This window comes from Xiphophorus maculatus, chromosome 22 (genome assembly GCF_002775205.1).
Source record: "Xiphophorus maculatus strain JP 163 A chromosome 22, X_maculatus-5.0-male, whole genome shotgun sequence".
NCBI classification, from domain to species: domain Eukaryota; kingdom Metazoa; phylum Chordata; class Actinopteri; order Cyprinodontiformes; family Poeciliidae; genus Xiphophorus; species Xiphophorus maculatus.
Window position 1 is genome coordinate 4,643,323 of NC_036464.1, and position 27,215 is coordinate 4,670,537.

The following is a 27,215-nucleotide window of genomic DNA, read 5'->3' on the forward strand; positions in this document are numbered from 1 at the left end:
TACCTTTTTGTGGCAAAAACTGTCAAGTCTGCAATCTTCCTTAACATTTTGTAAGCCGAAATATATTAATGGTCATTAAAAATCTTTATCGGTGTGGAAGTCAGCTGTAAGCCATAATCATATAAATATATCACTGTTTGTTATACGAGTATTCATTTTTTAAGTAAATTACTGAAATACATTCATATTCTCACGCTGGCAACAGTGTAATTTCCTTCTGGGAATTTAGATTAAGTCTTAATAAAACCCAAAAAAAAAACAACAGGATGATTTTGAAGGACTTAAAAATTTATCTGTTTTTTCCAGGAAAGTAATGAGCGACAATTACTTCCCAGCAGCGACGAGTGACTTTCCACATAAAATTAGTAACTAAGAGAAGTCAAAAATAAAAATAAATGCTGCGGACGCCTGGTTACCGTCTCTGTGAGCAAAACATCTTCAAAACAAGAAAAGCTTGAATATGTTTAAGGCTCCGGTTAAATTGGGAGTTTTCAGTCGGTTTCTCTTCCATTTGAGACATTAATGGTGACAAATGCAACTCTGTGAAGGTTAATCCTAATGTTTACTTTGCTCCCAACAGAGCCATTACACAGAAGGAGCTGACATGGCTGCTTTGCTTTTCATGATGTAACATTACAGGAATCCTCAGAGAAGACCACAGAGTCTTTTCCACAAAAATAACTTTTCCCACGGATTTTTGGGGGGTTCCGTTTAAACCTGCGTATTTGAGTTACTAACCCAAGTAAATACATAACGCCACTGGTCCCATGACCTCAAATAATCTGCCCCACTGGAAACCCAGGAAAGGTCATGGACTATTTATTTGTCCTAATAGAATCACATGACAAAGAGCAGGAAATCCCCGACAATCCCAAAGCCACAGGAGACAATTTTTCTAGTCCTGCTCCATCTTTCTTTCTAGGCAGGTTGAAACCTTTACGTTAATTTTTCTGCAGCTGTCACATTCGATCTGGCTCAAAAGCAAGGAGGAGAAACGGCAACAAGTTCAGCTGGTTTATCAGTTAAATACTGCAACAGTTTGTTCCAATTACTCTTTTCTTTCCTGGACTTCTCTTATGGATCACCGGAGTAAAGATCTGTTTGAACCTGAGCATTGCGTACATAAAAGCCTAAAAAGTTTCCATTTAGCTGTAGAGTACTGGATTAATGAAACTAAGTACAGCTATGATTCATTCCCAAGATGCCCACGCTTCTCAGCCCGCATCCATCAGATTCTCATCATTGTCAGGGTGTTTAGACCCAGTCTTCTTCACAATATTATTTTACTTTATCCCTGCCTGACTGTCTTACAGGGGAACTTTTATGCAAAATTCACATTTTCCACATTTTTGTTCTTCCATTTGAGTCTCTGCTTCTAAAAAAAATTAAAACTCCCAGCCTGGGTTTTTGGGAATAAGTTTGTTTTTTGGTGCCTTAAAAATGATCTGTTTCAACAACATCTGAAATGTATAGTCACAAATCAGCAGGCATCGGTCCATTACCTAGCAACCCCAGCAAAGTCCAGCCCCTCGCCTAGCAACCCCAGCTTGTACTACATTAAAGTGCAGGGTGATTGGAGCTCTAAATATCAAGATTTTCCGATATGGTCAACACTAAACTTCCTGTTACAAACTAATTAAATAAATATGTAATTTAAAAGGTAGTATTATGTAAAATTGACTTTTTTGAGCTTTACATCATGTTATAATCCAAAAGATACCTGTAGTGTTGCTTTGATTCTTCCATGCATGTTTGAGAAATCCTTTAATCACCATGGCAACCATTCAACTATGCAAAACGCCTGGGTGGACCTACACGAAGCTCCTATTTTAAAAGCTTTCAAGCTTCTGCCTCAGCTCCTTCAGACTAGCCAGAAGCAATTAGCAAACACCTGGTAGAACTGCACATCTGCTGAGCTCATCATACAAGATACTTCTCAGTGCAACGCTGGTACAAACGTTAATAAAGTGCTAAGAGAGGAGAGATGTTACCATGACTTCCTGAAGGTTAAATTACAAAGTCAAGATTTATTCAAGTCATATTTGATACAGCAATTTTATAACAGCTGAAGGTAGATTTTTCTATAAAATGGTTCTATATGCCTGGAAAATACTAAATACTGCCCCTCTAAGTATGACTTAAATGCTTTGACTGCTAACCAAACACTGAATAGCCTTAGTAAAAACTCTCTTGTTACCCTAGAAATACCCAGTCTGATTACTGAAACTGAAAGTGTATACTAGTGAGCCACTCAAGTGCTCAGATGGCCTAAAAACACATCCTGAGGGACACCAACCAACATGGTTCTGCTAACACTTTCAAAAGACAAAATCCTACGAAACCCATGCATAATTTAGGACCAGAAGAGAGAGTACAAGAATAAGGCTGCGGCATACTTTCTCTGGCTTTAAAACACGACTCAGAAGCTTTCCATCTCTCAGGGCATCTGTAAAGAAACGCTCGATGGGAATAGAGAAGGATTTTGCTCCTCTATGTCCGGATGTTTGTGCATAACAGCTAAAAGTCGAGCACTGACTGTAAAATTGATCCTGTGGGATGGGTGTTGTTGTCAGGCACATTAGCAGTATTGATTCAATAAAACTAACAAAAGGAGAAGGAATTGTGGCATTGATCTTGGTGAGCAGCAACAGTGAAACACAAGTAATCCTGTGTTACTGCAAACTACCATCTCTAAGTGCAGCTATGTGTGTGTGGGGGGGTATTTCAAAAGCAAATGTCCGGGTGTGGCGACTACAAGAGCATGAAATTAACTGAATATTTCAAGACTCATGCACTGAAACTCATGCAAGGACATAGTTCAGAAACACAAGCAGGACTCAAACCAGTTGTTTTTATCTTCAAAAGGAAATAATACAGAGGTTATTTGAGCAAAAACAGTTGAGCAGAAACCAGTTTACATTCCTTGTGGTGAGCTATCAGCAAATTCATGCAGAAGGACACAGAGTCAGAGGCCTCCAAGATATTAGGGAAACATGTGACTGTAATTTCTTAGAGCTGTGAGAAATTGCAAAAATGCTTGTGATTTCAATACAGATAAAATTTTACTGGATTTCAAATACAAAATTGCTATACACATTTTGTATTTGCTCCGGATAAGGTCATCGGATTACTTCTGCATCATCAGTTTGTTTTGTTTTTCGCTCTCTTTGTCCAAACTTGTAAGTCCAAAGGTTTAAAACCTTGGTTCACTCTTGAATCGAATTTTTAAAAATTTTGTAATAATAAAACATTGTCAAAGATCATTAAACTTTACATTCTAATGAACATTTAACACCAGAACCGCAAGATGTTTTAAATACCTAAAGTAAAGAAACAAAATAATACAAAGACAAATAACACAAATTAGGAATTTTCTGTAAACAAAATTGTCCTTCAACAAAAATGGGGTAGTTGAGACCAAAGCACCAGACAGAAAATTTTTGTTATCCAGTTTTTTGGCAGAAAGAGAAAAGCAATAAGTCATGCAACTGGAAATTGTTGAGCTAGTTTTAAGTAATCAAGTGATTGATTTATAGCTTAAGGTGACAGGCTTTAAATTCTCCTTTGTCTTCACCATAATGGCACTGCTGCTGTAAAGTAAGCCAAGTGGAAGGGGAAGTGTTTGGAAAGCATCCTTCAGCCCACTGCTTTGTGACGATAATATGTGGTTGAACGGGAGGAGAATTGCGTCTCTCTTTGAACCTTTACTATGATTCGTCACTCACATCAGATTGTGCTGCTGCCCTAAATCAAGTGAACTCTCGACAGGAACCAACAGGAAATGGTTAGGAGTAGGAGGAGAAAAACAAGGCAATGTCTACACAACAGGTTACTCTGCACACAGCTCTACTTCCTGTGCAGGGTTTGAACTCTCTAGAACGGAGCTGAAGCTCCTGATGAGGTCATCAGATCACCTCTGCATCATCAGTCTCACAGCTGTTTTTTCCTCCCTTTGTCCAAGCAGTCCTCCCGCCTCCTTGCATGCTGTTTTTGTGGGTGGGGGGGGTTTTCTGTCTTCCCTCCTTGTAGAGCAGTGTGTTATCTCATGGCGTTGTCTGCATACAGCATCCTGTTTGCACTGCAGCAGGACAAACATCGTCTCTGTGTGACGCCGAAGACGCCTCACAGGCTGTCAGGTTTTCAGCGTGGCCCTGATATCTCTGTAATTGGGTTCTTCCTGCTGGGGGAGTGAGTGGGGAGTTGAAAGAAAAAAAATTTAAGTGGGCGAGTAACAAGTGGGTGAGGGAGTGGGGGGTAACTGGTTTCCATTTCCAACAGAACCTCATTAAAATGCACGATGGTGGCTCTTCAGTCATTAATTCATTTGTAAAAGTACAACCTGCTCCTATGACATGTCCAGGGCTGAAATAATTAGTCAGATGAATCATGATTATCCATTATTGATATAATCACCAATTAATTTAGTAATTGATTGATTGTTGACTGGAGTACACAGACTAAAAACGGCCATTTGCTTAAAGAAGAGCAGAAATTCAGCCAAATTGTTCCAAATATACAGTACAGACCAAAAGTTTGGACACATCTTCTAATTCAATGGGTTTTCTTTATTTTCATGACTATTTATAAGGCAGGAAATCCCACTTATTAACCTGACAGGGCACACCTATGAAGTGAAAACCATTTCAGGTGACGACCTCTTGAAGCTCATCAAGAAAATGCAGAGTGTGTGCAAAGCAGTAATCACAGCAAAAGGTTGCTACTTTGAAGAAACTAGAATATAAGGGGTATTTTCAGTTGTTTTACACTTTTTTGTTTAGTGCATTTTTCCACATGTTATTCATAGTTTTGATGCCTTCAGTGTGAATCTACAATGTCAATAGTCATGAAAATAAAGGAAACTCATTGAATTAAAAGGTGTGTCCAAACTTTTGGTCTGTACTGTATATACATTTTGCATTTACAATAAAAAAAAACAACATTTATTTTAAAAAGTAACTGAATTATTGGTTTATGTTTTTAACATCTCTGTAATATTGCATAAAAAGGCTTAAGTGATTAAATGAAGAAACTGCAGAATGTGCCAACTTTTATCCGATTAATCGTCAGAATAACCAATTGGTAAAATAATCGTTAATTGTAGCCCTATGCATGTTCCAAATAGTCCCTCATTTCAATGTTTTCCCCTCAGCAAAGCTCTCCAGAGGCAGACAGAGAACCGGGCCTCCAAAATAAACAAAGAGGAGAGGTGCTGCCGTAAAAAACCCGGGAGAAAGAGTCGCACTTCGGGTTCACCACATAAGGTCCCCGGCTGCGGGAAACACCCTGGACAGCGTCCAGGAAAGACATCTAACCAGAGCAGATGCAGAACATCGGTGTTAAGCTTTGTGTTGGACTGCTAATGAGAAACTTCCATGGATTTGGCCCCACCTCTCCTTCCTGAATAAGACTTTTTCTCTTCTTGCTGCTTTTAGATTTTCCCTATTAGCTTCCACAGACGTCCCAATGCTGCGAAGGCGCACGGCGTGAATTAAGCAACACCACGCTCCTCTTTGTCGCTTTCCTTTTTTGGCATGCAGTGCTCACTCATATGTTTTATGACAACTCTTGAGCAATTTGACAACTCGGTTTTGCAACTTTCTTAATAAGCGACATCACAGAGGAGCAGTTGAGCAACTGATGTGGCTGGAAAGCATCTCGGGAGGAGTTAATAAATTCTCTAACCACAAAAATGTTAACGTGCTGGTCATGCGGGATATTTAAACAATAGTGGAGTCAATAAAGTGTGCACAGAGGGCAGATATGTGAAGAAAAATGCTCCTTTGTCCCTCAGTTGAGTGATTCACACGTTGTCTAGACAGGAACCAAGTCAGAAACGAGATCTTTGTGTGCTTAAAATGAATCTTGGCTGTCAGGGATTAACGATTATTTTCAGGTGTTCACAACCCTTCAGCTGTTTTACATTTTCTCACGTTATAAACACTTTACTATGACAAAAAAGTAGTCTACAGTAGGGAAATCAAAAGATAAATGTTTTGTCACAGTCCAAAAAGTCAGCCCCGCTCACTCTGATATCCTGAAATAAACTCCTAAAATGAAACTAATTGGATTTGAGACACCTTAAAAGCAGAGTACACTAGGATAGATCACAAAATAGAAAAGATAGAAAAACCCAAAATAAAACAAAAAAGGTATTCACAAAACATCTAAGTCAATAGGAGAACTGCTAATGTGACACAATTTTAGGAGTAATAAGGAGGACTTTAGTGACCCTAAAAGTGTTTAAAGCAGAAAAATGGTGGGAAAACCGCTGGAAAGTAGAGATATTCTCCGTAAAATGGATAGAGCTCTGCCAACAGCAGGGTCTGCCTGGTGATGCTGTGTGGTAATTAATTAAATTTTACATAGTTTCATCATCGTCACACTTTTATTAATCCAGCCTAGATTGTCTGATTGATTGTAATTTATATCAACTGATTAATGGGGTTGTGTTGTTGTTTTCTGTATCAACCAATCACATTCAAAACTAGATTTATTGATTTATTTCATTAAGACTCAAGCCATATTCTATTTAAACAGTGTAATCTGAATGATACGAGTTTAGTTCATTTTTTTTGGGCCACCATTAGTCCACACCTTTTGGTGGTGGTAATGCTCCAATATGTCATTTGCAAACCATCATTAAATAGAAGTAAAAGAATAAAAGGGGCCAATCAGAGTCCGTAGAAGGCATCAACACATCTAGCAACAGGGTCAAAACAAAACATAGAACACAGCGCTCTACTCAGACGATGCCATTTCCACAGTGGTGGTGGCATTATTCTGTGGGGATGATTTTTTCTATTATTTCTTAATAACTGGAAGGTTGTGCACCATTTATGGGAGAAGAATGGAGCTAAATGCAGAACAATCCTGAGAGAAAAGCTATAAGATCAGCTCCAAAAATACTACCAATGGAACAGCCTAGTCAAAGTTCAGACCTAAACCCAACTGAGAATTAATGACTGAGCTAAAGCTGCTGTGAAGAGCTGGTAGAAACAACAAAACACCTGTAGCTGTAATTGCAAGCCTCTTGCTCTGCTTTGGTTTGTCTCTTAAAATCCAAATAAATACACAGATATTTGTTCAAGGGGTATGAATACTTTTGAGTACAAAGTCAAATCGTCGCACACAGGATGAGAAGCAAAAACCGTTCCCTCAGAAGACACATCAACAGGAACTGGGAGACAGAGTGAAATGTAATCTCTCTGCTCCAGATGCAAGAGTGGCAGCAATTGAGCATTTATAGGCGTTATGAAGGTTTCGCCAACCCAAATGTAAGACTTTTTAAGATCATTATAAATAATGTTTAAGACCTATATCATAACATAAATGGAAATAAGAAATGCACAGGACCACACTGCTTTTTTGTGGTTATGGGCAGCAGCTTTTAGCTTTTGAACCATATACTAGCTTCTAATGGCTAATTTTAGCAGTATTAGTAGCTTATTACTGGTAACTTTAATCATCTTGAATCACAAAACACATTAAATGAAGACATCTGCACAACCCAAATATTTCCCTCATACAAAAGTCCTGCAAGAAAAAACCTACATAGAATATATTAGATTAAATAGTCACACCACTTCCAAATGTAAGACCTGTGATTAACATATTTAAGGCTAATTTACATTTTCTTTAATGAATTTAAGATGTTTTAATGCCTCAATTTTTTTAATAAATGAATTCAAGACATTTTAAGAATGCACAGACACCCTGATTCACCTCTAACTCACACAGCAAGATGTAAAAAGACACATGCCATCTAACTCACCTTTAACACACCTTTAATTCATCTCCCTGAAAACAAAGATGCAGACAGACTCTGCTGATAAATCCTCCTTTCATGGAAGATGCACAAGACTGCTTAGACATTATCAGCAGAGCCCTGTACAGATCAGGTGACATGTTGACTCTGCAGTTAAGGGTCATTTCTTCAGTTACACACCGACAAACAAAACAATCCCAACCTCACAACACGGACAATCAACAGATTTGTTCATAATAATCACATCAACTATCTCTAACAAGAGACTGAAGGCACTAAGGGGATAAATCTAGCCACTCGCTTTAATATGAGGGTGTTCAGCAGGCCAGAACAAAACATTTTGATAATTAAGGAGAGATTAAATGGTTTCAATGTGCTGAAAAAACATGGTGGATTATCCGAGTCATTCAGAGGAGGTTCAGCTAACAATAACGTGCAGAGATGTCACTCGCACACTGCGCCTCCGATGGATGACATTTGAGTAATATAACACAGACATTTCTGTCACCACTCAGGGTAAGACTATCCAGTTTTTATAAACACTGTTAAATAACAGGTGTGAAGCAGCAGATCCAACCACAGTATTATGTCCCTAAATGTCTTTTTCAAACAGAGAGAGAAAGAAAACAGCAATAATGTGACCACTGCTGCTTCCCACTGTCATGGGCGGCATTAGTAAGGCGCGGGACTCCCAAAATACAAAAAATAAGATGCATCTAATCAGTCAGTTGGGTTCTGAAAATGTTTGCTACTTCTTGAACATGTGGAGTGGAGTAAGTTTCACTTGCTTGGTGCTCAGTACTGGGAGACACAGTTACTTGCTTTCTGCTGGAGAAAACTTTTCATAATTACTTAAACAATCAATAACTTCAAGAACCAACACTGTTTGGTGGACTACTTTCTGACCATCTATTTCCAGACCTCTTTGGCCATAAAGAACTTGTCTTTAAAGTGTTTTTTTCTTTCTTTTTTTCCCCCCATTGCAACGTGACTCCAAATTATTGGCAGAAAATTCACCTTTGCATTTTTTTGTTTTGGTTTTGTAGAGAATCCTTAAATATTCAAAAGAAATGCAGCTGAAATACCTAGTACCAATCCTACTTGGCATACTATTGGGTGGTGTCTGCAAAGCAGCCAATCCAGGAGCGGCATTGATTTTCCTTGATGTCGATTGGCTGTACCTCAGAGAGCGGAAAAACAAAACACAGCCAATGCTAAAACGGTTTCCACTGTGCATATTAATCCATATTGCTTGGTGTTTGAACAATTAAATTGTGATATTCTTCAGACACAGTATTAACAGTGAGCAGGCTGAATGTATATCATTTAAAAAGATTACATAAGTTCAATCTGGATAAATATCCAGAAACGTCTGAATGGTCAAGCCAAATTTCATAAATGTGATGTTATTTATTTTAATCCACAAATACTTGATGTGTTTCAGGGTTCCTGCCCATTTCTGGACCCAAAGTCCACAGTTTTCTAGGCTCAGTTCTCCAAAATTATCATGGTGGTTCCATCTTAAAACATAAACACAAACAATGAGTTTATAGCATAGCTGCAAGAAAGCAAGAAAACATGTGATATGCTATAATGTTACTGAATGTAGCAATTATGAAATGACTTGTGATAAATCAAAAATGTTAACGGCTTTCTGCTTTGACTCCATTGTAAAGATAAACCCAGATAATAATCCAAATGCTGGAAAATATACGTTTTGTTCCTAAATTCTTGCTTTTATTGAAGGACTTGCATCTGGCAAAAGCTGCTGGTTTGCCAATAAAAACATTTTTTTTGCCTGGAAGTAACAATCCATTTTCTACATGTGTTTAATCCTTACAGTGCACCAGAGGAGGGCATCTCCACTGGTCAATGAGTGACTGGGCACATGCTGGACAACCAGTTACACACAGACATAATCATAGACCTCAGGATAGCTTAACATAACCAACTAGCATGGACCTTGAAAGGAAGCTGCAGTAACCTCAGAGAAAACAGGTTTGCATTGGAAAAAACATGCAAACTCCATGCAGAGGAGCCCTCAGCTGGGATTCACACCCAGAACAAAGTCGATAACTACACCACGTTCAGCCTGCAATAATAATACCAATATGTAATTAGCCAATATCTATTGAATTCAAGAGTTTTTTGTACAAAATATTGCGATGGCGACAAATTTGCGGTTTAACAAGCATTAACAATACTTTTCCACGCTACTTCATTTATTCAATTTGAGGTCTAGAAAATACTTAATTTCAAGATTTTTCCAGGCTGTCCCAAACTCTGAGGGAACAATTTGTACACCCAAACAAAAACAGCTGATCCCACAGAAAGAATGCTGCAATCTGGACGTAGTTTGGTTCAATCTGCAGATTAGATATCAGTAAAACTCTTGGTATCTGCAGAAAAACTACGCGGGGAGAACTAGGAAAACAAATACTACCCTCAATGTTGTTTTCATTACTGCACATATAGACATTAGCCCACATTTATCTAAACAGGAAGTGGGAAATAAGAAAGCTAATTATCGTGACCTTCATCATCAGCCACCTTTTTTATTTTATTGCCTTGTACCTAAGTACTTTCTCACTGCGTGTAGCTGATCAGATAAGAAACTCAGAGCGCCGACCACTTCCCTGTGTGCTGCGTGAATTACTTCATAAAAAATTTTTACCAAATAACTAAATAAATCCACACCAGGAGCTTTGGCCATACTCTATAAAATGTGAATATTCAATATCCAATTTTACACCATTTTGCAAAAGGACAGACCAAATTTCCATATGTGTGAATAGTACATATAGATGAAGGTGCAGTAGGTGAACAGATGGATAATAGCTTCACCTTGCTTGTTTTCATGTAATAAAAAGCATCAATGAGCAAACAGCAGTCTGCTACTCCCTTCGCAATCCAACGAGAGAAGCTTGAAGTCTTCATCCCTGCTCTGCGTAGCAGCTCTGCTCTTAAGATGAGCACATCACTCAGGCAAAAATAAACAGAGTAAGATCTCTATCTTCTCAGACTCAAAACCAACTAAGATTGTTATTGGCACCCTCTATTCTTTATTACATGCGGAAAGGAGGAAGAGAACATTTCTGCTCAACTAGGTCAGGGGTGTAAGAGTCAAGGCCCATTGTCGCCTGTAAAAATATAACTATTTTCCATGAGTTTATCTCTCTGTAGGTCTAGATGTGATGGCCATAAAGATAGGCAGCTTACACAGGCAGCCAAGCAATCAGTATTTGCTTGTTTTGCAGGAGAGAACAACAGAACAAATGTCAAACCTTGTAAAATGTGCACGCTGCTTGGTTTCAGACATTTTTATGTGTACTGGACAGCTTTAAACAGCCCATGCAGCTGCTTTATTTTCTTCATCATCACTGGAACCTCTGTGTAAACCACAAACCAACGCATTAATTCGTTTTGAAAATTTCTCTTATACAAAGTAAGAAGTCTTCCATCTGCCACATAGGCAAAGCAAATACCTGTAAAAGCACACAGAGGCAGATAAACGTGCTCCCGTTTAAGGAGGTACTCGTCTTCCGTTTCCAACAAGCCTCCCGCCGGCCAAATTGGGTAATAAAAAGCCACGGAGCAAGAGAGGTGGAGACGGTGCCATCTGCTCAGAGGGCATGTGGCCGGCCAGCTCCATGGAGTCCTGAAAACGTATGGACGCTAGTCGGTACGCGTTGACAGGCTGCAGGCAAACCGCCAAGAGAGCTCTTCAAACGAGTGTGTGCTTACAGGCCAAGTGTGAAGTATACTTTCCTTTATCTATCCTGTCAATCCAGGGACTCCTCACCTTTCTGATTTTCCTAGCTTTCCTTTGAAAGTGACACCAACTTTTAAAAGTTCGTGTCACTTATTAAGGGCACCTCATTTATTTTTATTGAGGTACCATTTATTAATGGCACCTCAATAAAAACATTGATGAAGACAGAAATACTTAAGCACTTATAATGTTTGTCATGGTGGTGATGATAACATAACATATACCGTTTAAGTGCTTGACCACTCTTCTTGGCAAAATTTGCAAAAATTTGTCATTTGTTTCTGGCCATTTTAACCAAATTGTTTAATCTAAGAGTTGAAATTTGGACACAACTGGGTGATTGAAATGAGCAATACCCCAAAACACATAAAAATTATATTGGAAAAAACAAAGTAGGCTCATTCAAATGCATAATTTAGAGCTCAATATCAATATGACATGTTGTAACTCAGGTAAAATTATGACCAGAACTATGGTTTCTAGGCTTTCAAAAACCAAACATGTTCCTTGAAAGAAACTCCTTAGATGGCAGCATTATCTCAACTCAAATTATTAGCTGGGATCTAAAATACTCCATCCATTTTTCACTTTTTTAAGCTTTGAGTGTGGCAAACATCTCAGAGAACACTTTGTAACCACAGGCCAAACAACTTCCAAGGTCCACAAGACCTTTTCTAGCAACAACATAAATATAGAAAAAAAATAGGATGTCCTGGACAAATATGTGCTCCTGACTGAGATCTAAACATAGCCACCAGAAGGGCTACAGAATTGGTGGAGACAAGTGGGGGGGGGTTGTATTGTTTGAGCTGTCTGCAGTGGAAACTTCACTGTCCACAGTGGAAGAGCGAGAGATAACCTTCGGCAAAGGCCGGCAGAGATAAGGCAGTGAGAGGAACCAAGCAAACAACAATAGAGGTATGCTTGCTGGAAAACTGGCAGAAAGCCCCTGTGTCCTTTCAAAACACACCGGAAATCATTTGGGGAGTGGTCACTCTGGTTCACCATGGGGAAACATCAGCAGCGCTTCATAGGACTGCTGATGTTTGAGAGCAGCTTAAAAAAGGCCAGTAAAGCCATTGTATCTCCAGCAGTGAAGGTATAAAGATGGACATAAGATCTTTATCTTTAAACAGATATTTAAACTACCTGTTTAAATATTAGCTTCAGACACAAACAACCCAATGCCGCAGCTCCATCGAGATGAGCTTCCCAGCTGCAAAGTTCTTCTACAAATGGCTCACTAAGACACTAAAAAGTGAAGCAACAAAACTAACTTGTTGCAACCTGTTGATGTTGTTATAAAAGAAAATTGTACGCAAAATTACCAGCAAGCCAGAAACAGTACCGAGCTGCTGCTGAGTATCTGCATGAACCAGATCCTTGTTTACACTGTAAAAAATATGATTTGTGTGCCACAGATCCATGTTAGCTTTGAAATATTTACCTTAGGATAGAATGAACCTGTATTTATCTCTCAACAGCAAACTGACAGACGAACTAAAGATAAACACTGCAAAGTTCCATAAAGGTGAATAGAAAGAAGCATCCATATTAAAACTAAGTAAAAAAATAAATGAGCTATTTCTAATGAGTAAAGAAAAGCGCAAAGTTTAAAAGAGTCTGCTAAAAAGAAAACAAGTTTATTTATTTTATTTTTTTTAACCTTTCAACCCATCTGTTAAGCAACATTCTGCCAGATTAAAAAAAATATTGGCAATAATTGTGTGGAAATTCCAGTGAATGTATCTTTCTACACAGTTGCAGTTTATTTTAAATGTTTCTAGGTGGAGCAAAAACAAATAAATGTGAAACTAAAATCTCTTGAAATCCCAACGTTGTACTTTAATAGGAGCCAAGAAATCAACTTTCTATGTTCAACAGCTGAAACAAGAAACATCACCACTATTGTTTTGGTAAATAATAAGCCTAAATAGGCTTTTCTGTGTTATTACACGCTGTTAACGTAATCCTCCAACATCTCTGTTTGCGACGCATTCAACTGTTCTAGGCCGTAATTTTCCCCCAAAGCGTGGCTGAGAGTGGGAGACTAATGACGGCGTGACTAAAGCAGGCACCAAACTCCAACTCTGCAGCAGCTTGATGGGGAGCAACGCCCAGTGCCACCGCCACCCCCTGCGGCTTCTCACCCTCCGTTTGCATGTGCGGGAAGAAAACGACACGAGCCGTATGGATGCATCACGACCCGGCGACAAGAGCAGCAGCCACAAAACAAATTTTTAATGTTCCACATAAATTATTTGCATAACTTTAGGGAGCAATGCACACGTTTCTTTCTCCATAGAGTAAATATGAATACAACCGATAAACTACTTAACCGATTAATCTTACCGACGGTAAACTGATTAATAAGATAGAAAAAAATTGACATGGTCTAAATACATAAAAAATAAATACATTTTAAAAAATGCTAACAAATAATCCAATTCTTCTCTTAAATAAGAAAATAAACATTTTATTGTCTAAAATGACTTGTCAATAAAGTGTAGGGCTGACCTGTTAATTACGTTTTAGATTACTGATTAACAATTTCATATCAAAAGGTGCTAAGTAGGAGATTTTATTTACATAAATTGAATCAGATGAAGCTAAAACTGCAACTTCCTGAGTTTTGGGTAGAACCTATTTACAGATAACGGGGTTTTTATCTTAAATGCAAAATGTACACATATTTTTTGCACAGTTCTGGCTTAATTAATTAATAAGCAAATACCCTTTTTTATAGTCTGCATATTCCAGTTAACAATTAATCGATTACTAAATCAGTTGATTGTTATTTCAATAATCAATTAATCACGATTAATTATTTCAGTCCATTGGAAAATATAGAGCTACATCTACAGAGATGGAATACCAGGAGCAGGTATGCAGTAGTTTGTGTATGTTGTTCTAAAATATGGCTTTGCTCTCCTTAAATGGGAAGCAGAGGCAGTGAAATACTGATACTGGCTGGTTGGGAAAAGTTCTTAAGGGAAACCAGACTCAGCTCTGACTGACAGGGGAAATAAACAATGTTTAAACACTGTAACTGCAAGATGCAGGAGCTCTCTTCTAAATTTTAATGTATAGGCATGACCCAGTGATACCTGGCATGCATAGAAGCAGAGAAACCCCCGGTGCTCAGAGACACAGTAGGAGTCCGGAGCAGGAAGTCCTAAAGGGCGAAAACGCAGGATAAGGAAGACCTTTACGGGTCTTGGCCTAATGACTTGGCCAGACCAGTCTGTGCTTCTCTTGCTGAAGCCATGGTGGAAACAGAAGCAGCAAAACAATAGCCCCATTCCCAACCAATGACTGTACAAGGACCAGAGAAAATAGACTCCCCCCATCCAAGACTTGAGGTTAAATAAACACCCGTCCAGCTGGGAATGACATATTGACTGTGAATAGGATACAACAGAAGTACAACAAAGCAGTTACAGTGTCTTCTAGCACTGGAACTGGAACTATTCTGATGTTTCATCTCCACATTTCTTCCAGTTCCAGTGCTAGAAGACACTGGAACTGGAAGAAATGTGGAGATAAAACATCAGGATAGTGATCTCTAGCCATCTGACCATCGCCTTCTTTCATCCTAAAACGTTCTCAGGTTATTGAGTAAACAGTTGAAAAAGGTTTTTCCATTATCCAACAAGTTAAAGTCATTCTGACTAGTTGAACACCTGAGAGTGCTGTAGCAACAAGACAGTTTCCACTTTGGCCTGTTACAATAACAAATTGCTTGCCACCCCTAAAAAAATATTGTGACATCAGAAATAAAATTCTTTTCCAATCAGTGAAAGCACCACACCTTCTTGAGGATGATTGACAGCACTAAGACCCTCCTCCTATCTCTGATTGGTTGTTTCTAGTAAGCACTGGGAGCACTGGTAGAAGGAAGAGGAGCTAAATTTTTTCATAGATTATCTGTCTCATATTAAACTGTCATGAAAAAGTGACTTTCAACAAATATGTAAAAATATATATTTGCAGCGTTAAGACACAATGTGGCTCTTATAAACTTAGAATTACGAATTAAGAATTACCCTTTTATGCATAGTGGTCACTAGCCATTTTCTTGTGCTTTTTGTAGATTTTTATGTTATAAATGCACACAGACCACTGAAGTGGACACTAATATATCATAAAATACACTATCAACTACTGGTCATTCGCTCCAAATGCAAGAAATGATTTTTGTTAAATTTAATATGGCCGACAGACAAAAAAGCATGCCAACCGACCCTGTCCCTCCTACTGTAGATGACTTTTGCAGGTAAAAAAAATATTGTGACATCAGATAACCCCTAAGAACAATACTACTGATGTATTTTTCAAATAAAAACTTTGTATTTGGAGAAAATTACAATTGATCACCTAAAAAAATAAAATAAAAAAATAAAAACCTTTTACAAAAAATGTTTTCTACCTTTCTTTATGCCTTAAAAAAAATCAAAAAACTAATTTTGAAAAAAATCCTGATACAGAGGATCATAATTCATGCATGAAAGGGTTAATGAACTGCATTAGTTATTAATCATCAGTCACACTTTCATAATTATCTACCTGTTGCCAGTTCTCTTTTAGCTGAATTAAAGATAAAAGCTCTTAAAAATCAAAACTTCAAAGCTTTTTTGTATCCACCTTCATCTAATCAACTCAACCTCTGCAGCAGTTGGTTGTAAAGCTTTCTTTTCTTTATTTTTGGGTAACGTGGAGCAGAGTGGCGACCACAGCCTCAATTCACGTCCGGCTTCAGCCACGGCACGAGGCAGCTGCTGAAGAAATTTGGCTTCTGTGGTGATAAAAGAGGTATGAGCGCTCCTGTAATCATTCAGCTTCTGCCGCGTCCCCTCGCCAGCTGCCAAGATAAAACACGGCAGGACAGAGCGAAGCATGAAGATGTGCAGGTGTGAGAGTGTTGACTGTTAACAAACACAGCAAGAGAGAGAGAAACGTCTGAGAAAGTGAAGTGGATGTGCATCTCAGCGAACGTCTGAGGCTCTTAAAGTGTCGCAGTTTGGGTTTACAAGGTGCAATCGAGCCAAATTCTTCCAATAAACACGGCAGCAGCGAGCTACACAGAACATAAACTGAACTCTATGTAAAAACAGCTTTATGACATGAAGTTAAAACAAGCAACAAAACTACTTCGGTGAGATATTTCACATTCGCCAACGGCAAAACAGAAAAGAGAAGAGAAGATTTAAGAGAAGATAAATCAAGACTGGGGGTTACAGAGTGTAAAAACATTTAAGTTGAAATATCCCACATGTAAGCTTCAAACACAAATTCATTAATAAGCCACTTTTAGAAGTTCCTTTTCAGAGCAAACTGTGCAAACTATTTATTAAAGTAATCGATTACTCTCTCAAATACTTTTATGATTAATCAAATAAATAAAACCGGCACAAAATACAGATTTTTCATTTAACTATTTAAGTCCTTTTTATACAATATTAGAAACACATTAAAATATGCAAACAAATAATTCCATTGCTGTTTTAAATTAGAAAACAAATATTTTATTGGCTAAATAAGGTAATAAAGTTTCCAGGTAAAAATAAAAGCTCAGGTCATCCACAGGGGTGACAGGGATGATCACTTGTTCAACTCGGAGAATTTCAGCCTTATTATGGGTCACAGTGACCCACCCAATCACCAAGGAGATCCAGCTCAGATTAGTCAGACAACGCTCATGCACAGGAGAGGATCTACCCTGATGAATGAATCGCACACAAATGAATCAGTTCACTTAGCTTTGGATGAACTAGGGTAAATTTGGAAAAAGACTGAACTGCCAGAAGAAAGGAGCCAGATGACATTTGGAACAAAATCCTACGTACAAATGAGACCAAAAAAACTCAAGCATAGAGGTAGAGGGGTGATGATATGGGCTTGTTTTGCAGCCGATCAAGCTCAGCACTTTGTACTGAATGAGTTGACTATTAAATCTACAGAACACCAAAGACAAACAAATATGAACTGACAGCTGAAACTAGACTAAAATTGGGTCACACAGGCCAAAATTCACCCAGGATTATAATAAAGTCAAAACAGAAGGTACTGCAAGCCTAATTATTTTTCCTTCTAAGGACAAAAAACATAAAAGGACTGAAAATGTGTTGCAGGTTCTTTGTACCAACCAGCAGCAAATAGCCAAAGACCATAAATACATGAGATCCCCTTCAAAAACTCTCATAACTGCCTAAACTATGCCTTAATATGCAATAACACACACAGAGGAAACAGTCCTACCATCCAAGCTAGCATCCAAGCTAGCATCCATGCTATTTCTCATCTTGGGGATGAAACCAATCAGCAACAAGAAAAATTATTGCTGCTCCTGGGTATCAAATAGCTTTTGTGCCTCAACTTCCCAAGCTGCGTTTTTTTCCAAATGTTTTAGGTAGGCTCTACAAAATAATCTCCAAATAATTTGGAGTTACGTTCCACAGAAAATCCTAAAATTAAATCTGCAAATTAGAAACTGAGAATAGGCAGTGGTCCACTGTAGTGAATGGATGACAAGAGCATCCCAATTCTTGCATCAATGCTTGTGTTTTGATCTTTAATTAAATTATTGTTAATCCAAAAAAGTATATCAAAGAGTCTGCTGCTAATCACAGCATGTATAAGACAAATATATCGAACGACTGCTAAATCTGGCTCACAGATCAGTTCATTTCCACCATGCATACACCAATTCTTCACTCATCTTCATTCAATCAAAATGTGAAATCTCACCGTTTACTGCAAAAACTCTTTCAAGTTCAGGCCAAAAACCTGAGTTCCCATAAGCTTAAGTGTTTCAGGTTTATAGCTGCATCTTGTGGTCACAGAAAAACAACTTCTGGGAATAAAGAATCAGCCGTAAAGTGGCTTCCATTGACGTTGATCGACGTTCTGCTGGAACAGTGATAAAGAATCAGAAAACCCCCTCAACCTTTCAACCTTTCAACCCGACCTGGTGTGAAGAGGGAGGCTGTGAGAGTCTGGTTCATCGTTCTTTTATAAAATGAACGCTTGCTCCACGTAAAATGTGCTGGGTGGGGCTGTGAACTGACTGCGATACTCGCACCACCCTCTAATTCGCAGCTCAGGTGTTTGGAAAGGATGATTTGACGCAGCCAGTCAATCACACAGAGCTAATAATTCAGAATCACAGTCCAGATGCATTTACTCCCTTTTTAAAATCCTAGCTGGCAGTTACAACAAAATGGAAGCAGGGCAGAGCCAACAGAAATAGAAACATCTGATATTTCTTTCGTGAACTTTTCCACTCCTACAGCGTCACGCTGGAAAAAACAGTAACACAGGTACAAATTTAGTCCGTGCAGCAGAGTTTCCCTTTATTGTGTGAATTCGCGACACTCGATCAAACGTCCACATGGCGCCGCTGGACCAAAGCATTGCAACATGAATGCTCAGTTACATTATTCAATAAGGACATTCAACACCATCCACCATGTGACTAAAAGCTGCATTTAGTCTGAAGGATTTATGGCTGCAGAGATAAAAAAGAAAAGACTGGAACTACAAGGTTACATCTAGACAAAGACTTCCTCTCTTTTACAGATGGAAACACATCATATAGCAAAAAGTGTTCACCCATGCAGGCGTTTCATTGAAATTAATACACATGCACATATTTATCCAACTCGTGTGAAGAGCGGATCTTGACTGGTCCCATTTTCACCCCCGTTTTCTGAAACTGCTGAGAGTTACTCTGGTTTGATCAAAGGTCACAATCCATCATATTTCATTGGTGACAAGTGTCACAAACTGCAATCAGAAGCAAAATGGATGGAAGTAAGATATGTACAGTGAACCCCGGGTTTATTGCCACATTTGAATCTGAACAAGTTTGTTTGTTGTAATATTTTCTTAGTGATTTTAACAAAGCCAAACCCGAATTGGAAATGTTCGATTTCATTCATCTTTCCACTTCTTCTGCCAAATTGTTTTGTTTCCAGCATGAATTCCCAGATCTGAAACGTTCTGTTTTAATATCACAACGCTGAACAACTCATCTATAATTTACCAACAGTCAGATCCACCTGTGCAAACAAACTAACACTTAGCCCTCAAGTTCTCAAACTATAACTATATAACTATCTTCAGCTTGGCTCTGTTCTTCAGGTTACTCCATCAGACCTGCAGTCGTTTAACTTCATAACACAACCCTTCATTTATGAAGTTGCTGATTTGTTCTTCTTCCACTTATCTTCCCTGCAAAGCCCATTAGCCAGCACGGCAGCGACAGCTCCATTAAGACGCTCCATCTATGATTAACGATGCAGAAAAAGATGTTTTACTGTAAGAAAGTGAATTCAGAGGAAGCCATGATTTCAGGAGGTGACAGTTCATGAAACTAAACCAATGTACAACATGTGTAGCATTTTCTGTTTCCTTTAGCAAACATATATATATATATATATATATATATATATATATATATATATATATACAGTATATATACAGTATATATACATATATATATACAGTATATATACATATATATATATAGGTAATGTATTAATAATCTATTAATTTCTTTTTTGTATAATACCTCTTAAAGTCTAATAAACTTGAACTTTGTAAAGAATACTTCACTGGAACTGGAAGATATCTTAATTATCCAAAATAAAACACGACAACAAAAAACAATAAATAAAACACAAATAAGTGCCACTTACAACCAAAGCTGTTACGAAAATGAATTATGATGTTTCTGTAAGCAAAATTTCCCTTTAAAAAAATATCACCACAATGGAAATTGCACTCATTTAATTTATTATGCAATTAATTGCTTAGTGCGACAGGCTTAGCAATGCTTCAAAATGCTTAACAAATGTTTAGGGAAAGAACAAATTTGAACAAACGTAACATGTCACCGTGTTGAGCAGCACAATTCTACAATCTAAATTTCATTTATCTTACATTAAAATCTATTTTGATGATCGGAAACATTTAGATGTTGGAGTGCAGTTACGTTTTCACAGCACTTTAGTTCACATGAATCATGATATGGTCAACACAAACTAGAAGAACAGGAAGCCAGGGGTGAAGCTGTAAGCACAGGTGACAGATCTCATGTTTAACTGGGGCAACATAAATTACATTTAACAGATTAAATCTGGACTGTTCTAAATACCAAACAAACCAGTTTGCTGTCATTATGAGATCAGCAGCCGCCGCCTGAGGGAAACTGAAACATTATTTAATCAACAACAGAAACAAAAGTTGAAATATGCACATTGCAGCCGACTTCTTCCTACAGGCAATGACACAGCTGTCTGCTTGAACGGCTATCTCCCTCCGCTGCTGATTGGAAACTTACAATCTACCATAAATAGGCAGCACAAAACTGCTCTGGCCGATACAATACGAGTAGAGGATGGTCTGCATCAATTTGAGTCATGCAAAAGCAAAAATAAACAGAAAATGAAAAGCTACAAAAGCCAGAAACTTCAAACTGTCTTATTTATGTATTTTTTGTATTATAATACCTTGAAGTTGGTGCATTTTTGCATTTTGAAGAAGCTTAAATAATTCATCTGCAATGCAGATAGATGAGGAAAGCTGCATGGAGGCACCGCTGACTGAACTGAGCGCTATCTGTGTGAGACATCTCTGGTTTATAGAGAAAAGCTCAACAACTGCACACCACCTGGTAACAATGTAAACTGGTAAAAAAGGATGCTTTAATTTGCTCCCAAAAGATGAATGATAGACTTTATCTTACCTGCAGTTTGCAGCAGGTGGAAAGAACCAACATGACTTTGCATTCACTGGGCTTAATTCACGCTTTTGAGTCAAACCTCGACTATTCTGATTACTGAATATGATAAGAACACTGACAGCAACACCAGAAATAGCACTGGAAATAAACTGGAAAAAAAATAGTTATTAGATTTTGTGATGGGGAAAAAAAAGGTTTAGATCATAAATGGGGATAATCTCAAAATAACTTCATTTTCTTCTGGTTTCCAACCCACTGTCTCTGTTAAAAAATTGCAGAATGATGAGGTTGATAACCAGCATGCACTGTAAGGGTGGGTGATACGGACTTAAAGTTTTATCACAATATTTTGTGGTATTATTGTGACAATAAAGATGACTGTGTGTCACAGCAATTGTAGTCCCACAAACACAAATAAAGTGCTCTTGTAAAACATTCCTATTTATAATGTGCTTCTTTAAGACATCAGCCACATAAAAAAGTATAATTTGTGTCACTACACTGCGACTGTATTTTTAAATTTATTGATGCCATTATTGACCAAATAATAGAGAAGACAGTAAAACTATCAATACTACAATAGGGACGGTTTTGGGAGGCTCTAAGCATCGTTAATTGGAATTTATTGCAACAATAAATCAAAATTCTTCTGATATATGTATCACAACAAACGACACTATAAATGCTCAGGCCTAATCGAACGTACGCATCATAAAAATGGAGAGATCCCCCATCCAATTCTTCAGTTTCGTGCGTCTGGTAAGGCACAGAGCCACTAGTGTTTGTTACGTTTGATCGTTGTCGGCAAATGTGCTTCCATCTACATTTAAAGCACATCAAGTCTTCTTGGGAACAGCCAAAAACCACCTAAAGATGAGCATTTATCATGATAAATTTCTTATAATATTAATAACAATGTTGATTTATTTTTGTCACAATAAATTCCAGTTAAATTCCAGCTCCAAAAGCTCTCCATATTGTCTAAAGAATTTTTTTCCAGTTTTGCCTTTTCCATCAACCTTTTCTAATGTGAACGTGGATGGAAACGCGGCTTAGAATAGAAGTGAAAGGGGAAAATATTTTCCTATTTTTTTTCAAATTAGGGTCAACCAGTCCCGCTTCACACAGCGCTTCAGAGTGCTAATAATAGAAACAGCTTTTAAAGACAAAGAATTCATTCAGCCCACAGATTCATCACAAGGGGTACCAACGCATCAGACTGCAGTTTGCCTTAAGTGTGAGCAGCTCACCCACTCATCGCAGGAATCATGTTCAAATATGCACTTTTGGCTAAGTCGCTTATTAGTCTAGAGAAGGAAAAAAGGAAAAAACGACAGCCAAAACATGATGCTGGTGAGAGGCGAGCTATTTATAGGCTTACTCCAGTGCTGGAGACAGCTCTTCCCTTATGTTTGGGATCGGCGTTTCACATGAGTGAGAGGAGGAAAGAGGAGGAGGAGGCTGGCTCTGAAAGTTGAACTGCTGTAATTCCCTCAGTTCTGCTTTGCATCCTTAATGCAGAATGATCAGAACCAAGAGAGTTTCTGAAGACAAACTGCAGAGAAAACTCAACAAATCGCTCCGACACTCCACAGGAGGCCAGATTTTATACAGAGCACACTTTTTATTTCTAAAATAAAAATACTCTGCAGCTGGTTGGTCTATGCTGTGGGTCGGGGGTCATTTGTGGCCCTTAACATGATTTTATTTGTCCCCAGACCATAAGTCAAGAATGGGGGGAAAAAAAAGAAAATAAAAGACGAAGCAAGAAAATCTGGAAATTGCCAGTCTGTTTTTTTAACAAGGCAACAGTTTGAACCCCTTAAAAAAATACAGATTTGATACAAATTTAATTTATATTTTAGCAGATAAATCTAAAATACAAAAATAAAAATGTTACTAATTTTTGTATTTTTAATTGAATGAATTTTGTGGTCCACCAGTAGTTTGAATTTACCAGCTTTGGCCCCTGATGTTAAAAATGTGGAGTAGTTATAGGAAATACCAGGTCTTAGAAAAGTACTCAACTTTTTCATCGTTTCATTTTTGGTTTTGTAGAAGTCGCATGTGAGATTTTTACATACTATAAAATGTTGCATTAAATGCCAAAAGAATAAATTGGGAGTTATCGGTTCAAAATATGACAAAAATGTGAAACTTTATTATTTTAGGGTTATAAGTGTATATTTTCTTCACAGACAGCTCCATGGAGGAACTGATATATACTTATATATATATACACCACACACTAATATGGGTGGTAATGATTAATTATCCCTCTAGATAAAAGTCTGAAACTGTTTATGAGTAACACCCCAGGTCGGGATTCAAACCCAGGACCTTCTTGCTGCAAAACAAAAGACAGATCTGTCCCATGGTTTATCTCCCCACAGCATTATGCCGCCACCACCATGTTTCACCATGAGGACAGTGTCTTCAGAGTGATGTATAATGTTGCTTAAAAGTTATTTACTTTTTTAAATTATCTTAATGTACAAATTGAGTTTACCAGTGTCACCATATTGTCAATATGCCGAAAATTGTATCGTCTTCCATTTATCGTCATAAATTTATCATGATAAGATTTTGATTTATTGTTGTCACAATAAGTTCCGATCTATGATGTTTAAAAACCCCTAAAACTGTCCGTATGCTCAGGTTTGTTATGTTTAGTATTTTTTTCCACTATATGATCAATAAAGGTGTTTCAATAAATATGAGAATATGGTTAAATGTGTGCATTTTAGTGATAGAAAACACACTTTTTTAAAGACGAATATTACAAATGCTATGCTTTTTAAGAGCAGTATTTGTTCTTGTGAGGCTGTAATGCAGTCACAGCCAAAAAGTTAACTAAAAAAACTTAACATTTTGTTGCCTCACTTTTACTGTTGTCACAACTATACCACAAAATATCACGATAAAACTTTAAATCCGTATCGCCTAACCATACCGCAAACCCACAAAAACATTGAAAACAGCTAGACAGGGTATAGAAATGGAAAGAAAATGTTTGATTATTTCTTAAAATTTGTATTAAATGTGGTCTAATTCATAAGCTTGTCTTCTTCTGTGTCTTCTTTTGGATATCCATATACACTTCAAAGGAAGGAGAATATATTTCCACATTTATCTGAACGGTTAGAGTACATGTTAGCGACTTATTTGCAGAAACATAGAGCTACTGCATATATAGTCTACTTAAGCTATAAGATTTATATTTAAAGTAGATTTCTAGATGCTGTTTTCTTCAAATGTCGCAACATTTTATTTACAAGAGCGCATATACATCCTGGGACATGTGTCCTGGGAAACCGGCGACGCCTATATAGGTGACACTATAACGGTCCGAGTCGTGACAACGTCACACGTTATTTAGCATAACCTGGGCACAGCGTGGACTGCGTGGGGGCGAAAACAAAAACCACTGAGTCTGTTTATCAACAGAGACACTCACATCTTCGAACAGGGATCCAACGTTGGCTGTCACCAGCAGTATTTTTGCGCCCTGCTCTGCTATCCGTCTTGCCATCATGGTTCTCCGGGTGCAGGAGGCTCGGCAGGGGAGACTCTAACGGCGGACTGTGTAGGCTCAAAGAGGCGCTTGAAACGAACCAGGAGGAGGGTCGACGGCTGTGTTCGGGAAAGCGGTTAAAACGCGGGGAACCTGCGCTTGAAGCCGGGGTTGTTGCTGCTGCGGAGGCTCGGCTGGAGCATATTTTTTTTCCTCCTCTCTCCTCAGCAGTGGCCGTGCATCTAACCAGGAGTTGTTGCTTGCGGTGACAGAGGCTCCGTGTTCTGCGGCGGCGGCTGCTGCGTCTCGCGCTACTTTTCCACGCTCAGGGCCATCGTGAAAAGTTTCCCGTTTTAATCCACGGTGAGCGCCTGGATGGCTTCAGCGGGGAAGCCTTTCCAACCTTTTTGAGCTGTGTAAAAAACTCCCCCTCCTGAAGCTGGACGCCGTGCCAGGACCGTAGCCTTCACCGTTAGCAGAGGATAGGCTGAAGTCCTTCGCTGCTCTGACGTCACCGTGCCAATGGAAACACGGGACTCTCTTAAAGGGCCCGCGCACCGTAAACACAGGATCCCCCCTCAGCCACCGCCTCGACGTCATTCATTATCGGACAGGGCGCCATTGAATTGGGCTATCCCAATTTGTATTTATACAACATCTTTTTATACCATTGGTATTTAATTCAAACTCAATGAGGTCCAGTTATTACGATTTCAGTCCAACTTTTGTCTCTTACAGAGGTGGGTAGAGAATCCAAAAAACTGTAATCAAGTACTACTGAAACATATTTTTACTCAAGTTATGCTAAAAAAGTAGCCATCCAAAAAAGTCAAAGTAAAAAAGTACTTGGTAAAAGGTGATCAAAACATTTTAAAAATAATTTACAATTTTTTAAAAAAAAAAAAGAAGTTGCTCAATGTGTATTTGCTTCATAAATCAATAAATAAATCATTAAGAATAAATCATTTTTAGAACAACCTTAACAGGATAGTTCAATCATGACTATCATGAGAGAAAAAATTATTAAGAAAAAAGAAATATTCAATGGCTTCACCAAGCTAACGCAGAGTCTGCAGCGTGTGTGAGTTAAACCGTATATTTCTGAATGTGGTGAGCATCCAGCTGCGCAGAGATTATAGTGGCCCTCAGACTCCCACTGAAAGGCTTGCACTGCTTAAATTAACAACATTAATATGTTTTTATTGGGGGCTGGAGGGCTTACAGTCATGGATAACACTTGTCTATGAGAAGAGCTGAGAGATTATCACCAAAATGTAAATGCTCACAGCTGTGTCTGGCATGAGAGAGACACAATGTGTGTGGGGGGGGGGAAGGGGTGCTTGTGTGTGTGCGTGTGTGGCATTGTATTTGACCATTTTCCTTGCACATACTGCGTTGTGGGGACCAGCATAAGGCATTTACTGGTAATGGTTGGTTTAGGGTAAGACTAGTCAGGGTTAGTAAAGTTTAAGTCAAATTTATTTGTATAGAACATTTCAGCAACAAGGCAGTTGAAAGTGCTTTACATCATGAAAACATAATATAGTCACCACTTATGAAATATGAAATAAACATTCAATTTTGTTTAAAGGCCATCATGAAAATCATCCAGCAAATTTATTAATCAGTGTTCCGTTTAGTGTTAATCAAAGGGAGCTCTAAATAGGTGGGTATTTAGTCTAGATTTAGAGGAACTCAGTGTTTCGGCAGTTTTGCAGTTTTCTGGGAGTTTGTTCCAGATTTGTGGTGCATAGAAACTGAATGCTGCTTTTCCCTGTTTGGTTCTGGAGGTGCATAGCTATAGAAATGAATGGACGTCAATGCAAAGTCCTGCTAAAGATATAAAAACACAACATCTGTGTGTTTTTTCTTTTCCATATTCTACATATCGAGGACCTCTTTCACCATTTTCACCAACAGAAGGAGGTAATTTGTGGAATGTTGTTCTACTAGTTAGGTTTAGAGGCAATTACTAAAATGAAGGAAGTTAATGAAAAGTCCTCAGTTTGCATAGAAGTACAAGAATGTATGTGACTACTTATATCACACACACAGTTTTATGCATGGAAATGATATGCAGCAGAATATCAGTAATCAGTGACTCAGCTGTGGAAGAGCATAATGTTAGGATTTACATGCCAGGAATTAATACTACTACTAATGTGTGTGTTTTTTTTCTGTGTATGTTTTTTTCCTACTCTGTGTGTGCACACATAGACAGCTTTAATTAAAAAGGGCTCAAAGCAGCTTTGAAAGCAATATGATGATACTTCTTTAGCCGATTGTCATCCCAGCTCCTACTGCACTGAATTTAGCATTATCAGGCATTATCTGCAAGTTGTTTAAACCTTAAAATTTGCTAAGCTAGGCATTTCATAGACTGTCTTAGTCTGTTGTAAATCATCCAACTGAAAAGAGA

At 38.2% G+C, this 27,215-nt stretch overlaps 1 protein-coding gene across 2 annotated transcripts in view; it reads right to left on the reverse strand.

Annotated features, from left to right (window-relative positions):
- The window catches only part of inpp5a (inositol polyphosphate-5-phosphatase A), a 224,810-nt gene extending 199,515 nt beyond the window's left edge, over nt 1-25,295 (reverse strand). The window contains exon 1 of one of the 2 annotated variants that reach the window (XM_023328035.1): nt 24,740-25,295. In XM_023328035.1, the coding sequence (XP_023183803.1) occupies nt 24,740-24,817 (78 nt within the window). In that variant the 5' untranslated portion in view covers nt 24,818-25,295. The remainder of the gene's footprint in view (nt 1-24,739) is intronic. The other variant, XM_005795167.3, reaches the window with a different exon arrangement.
- Between the last annotated feature and the right edge of the window lie 1,920 nt (nt 25,296-27,215).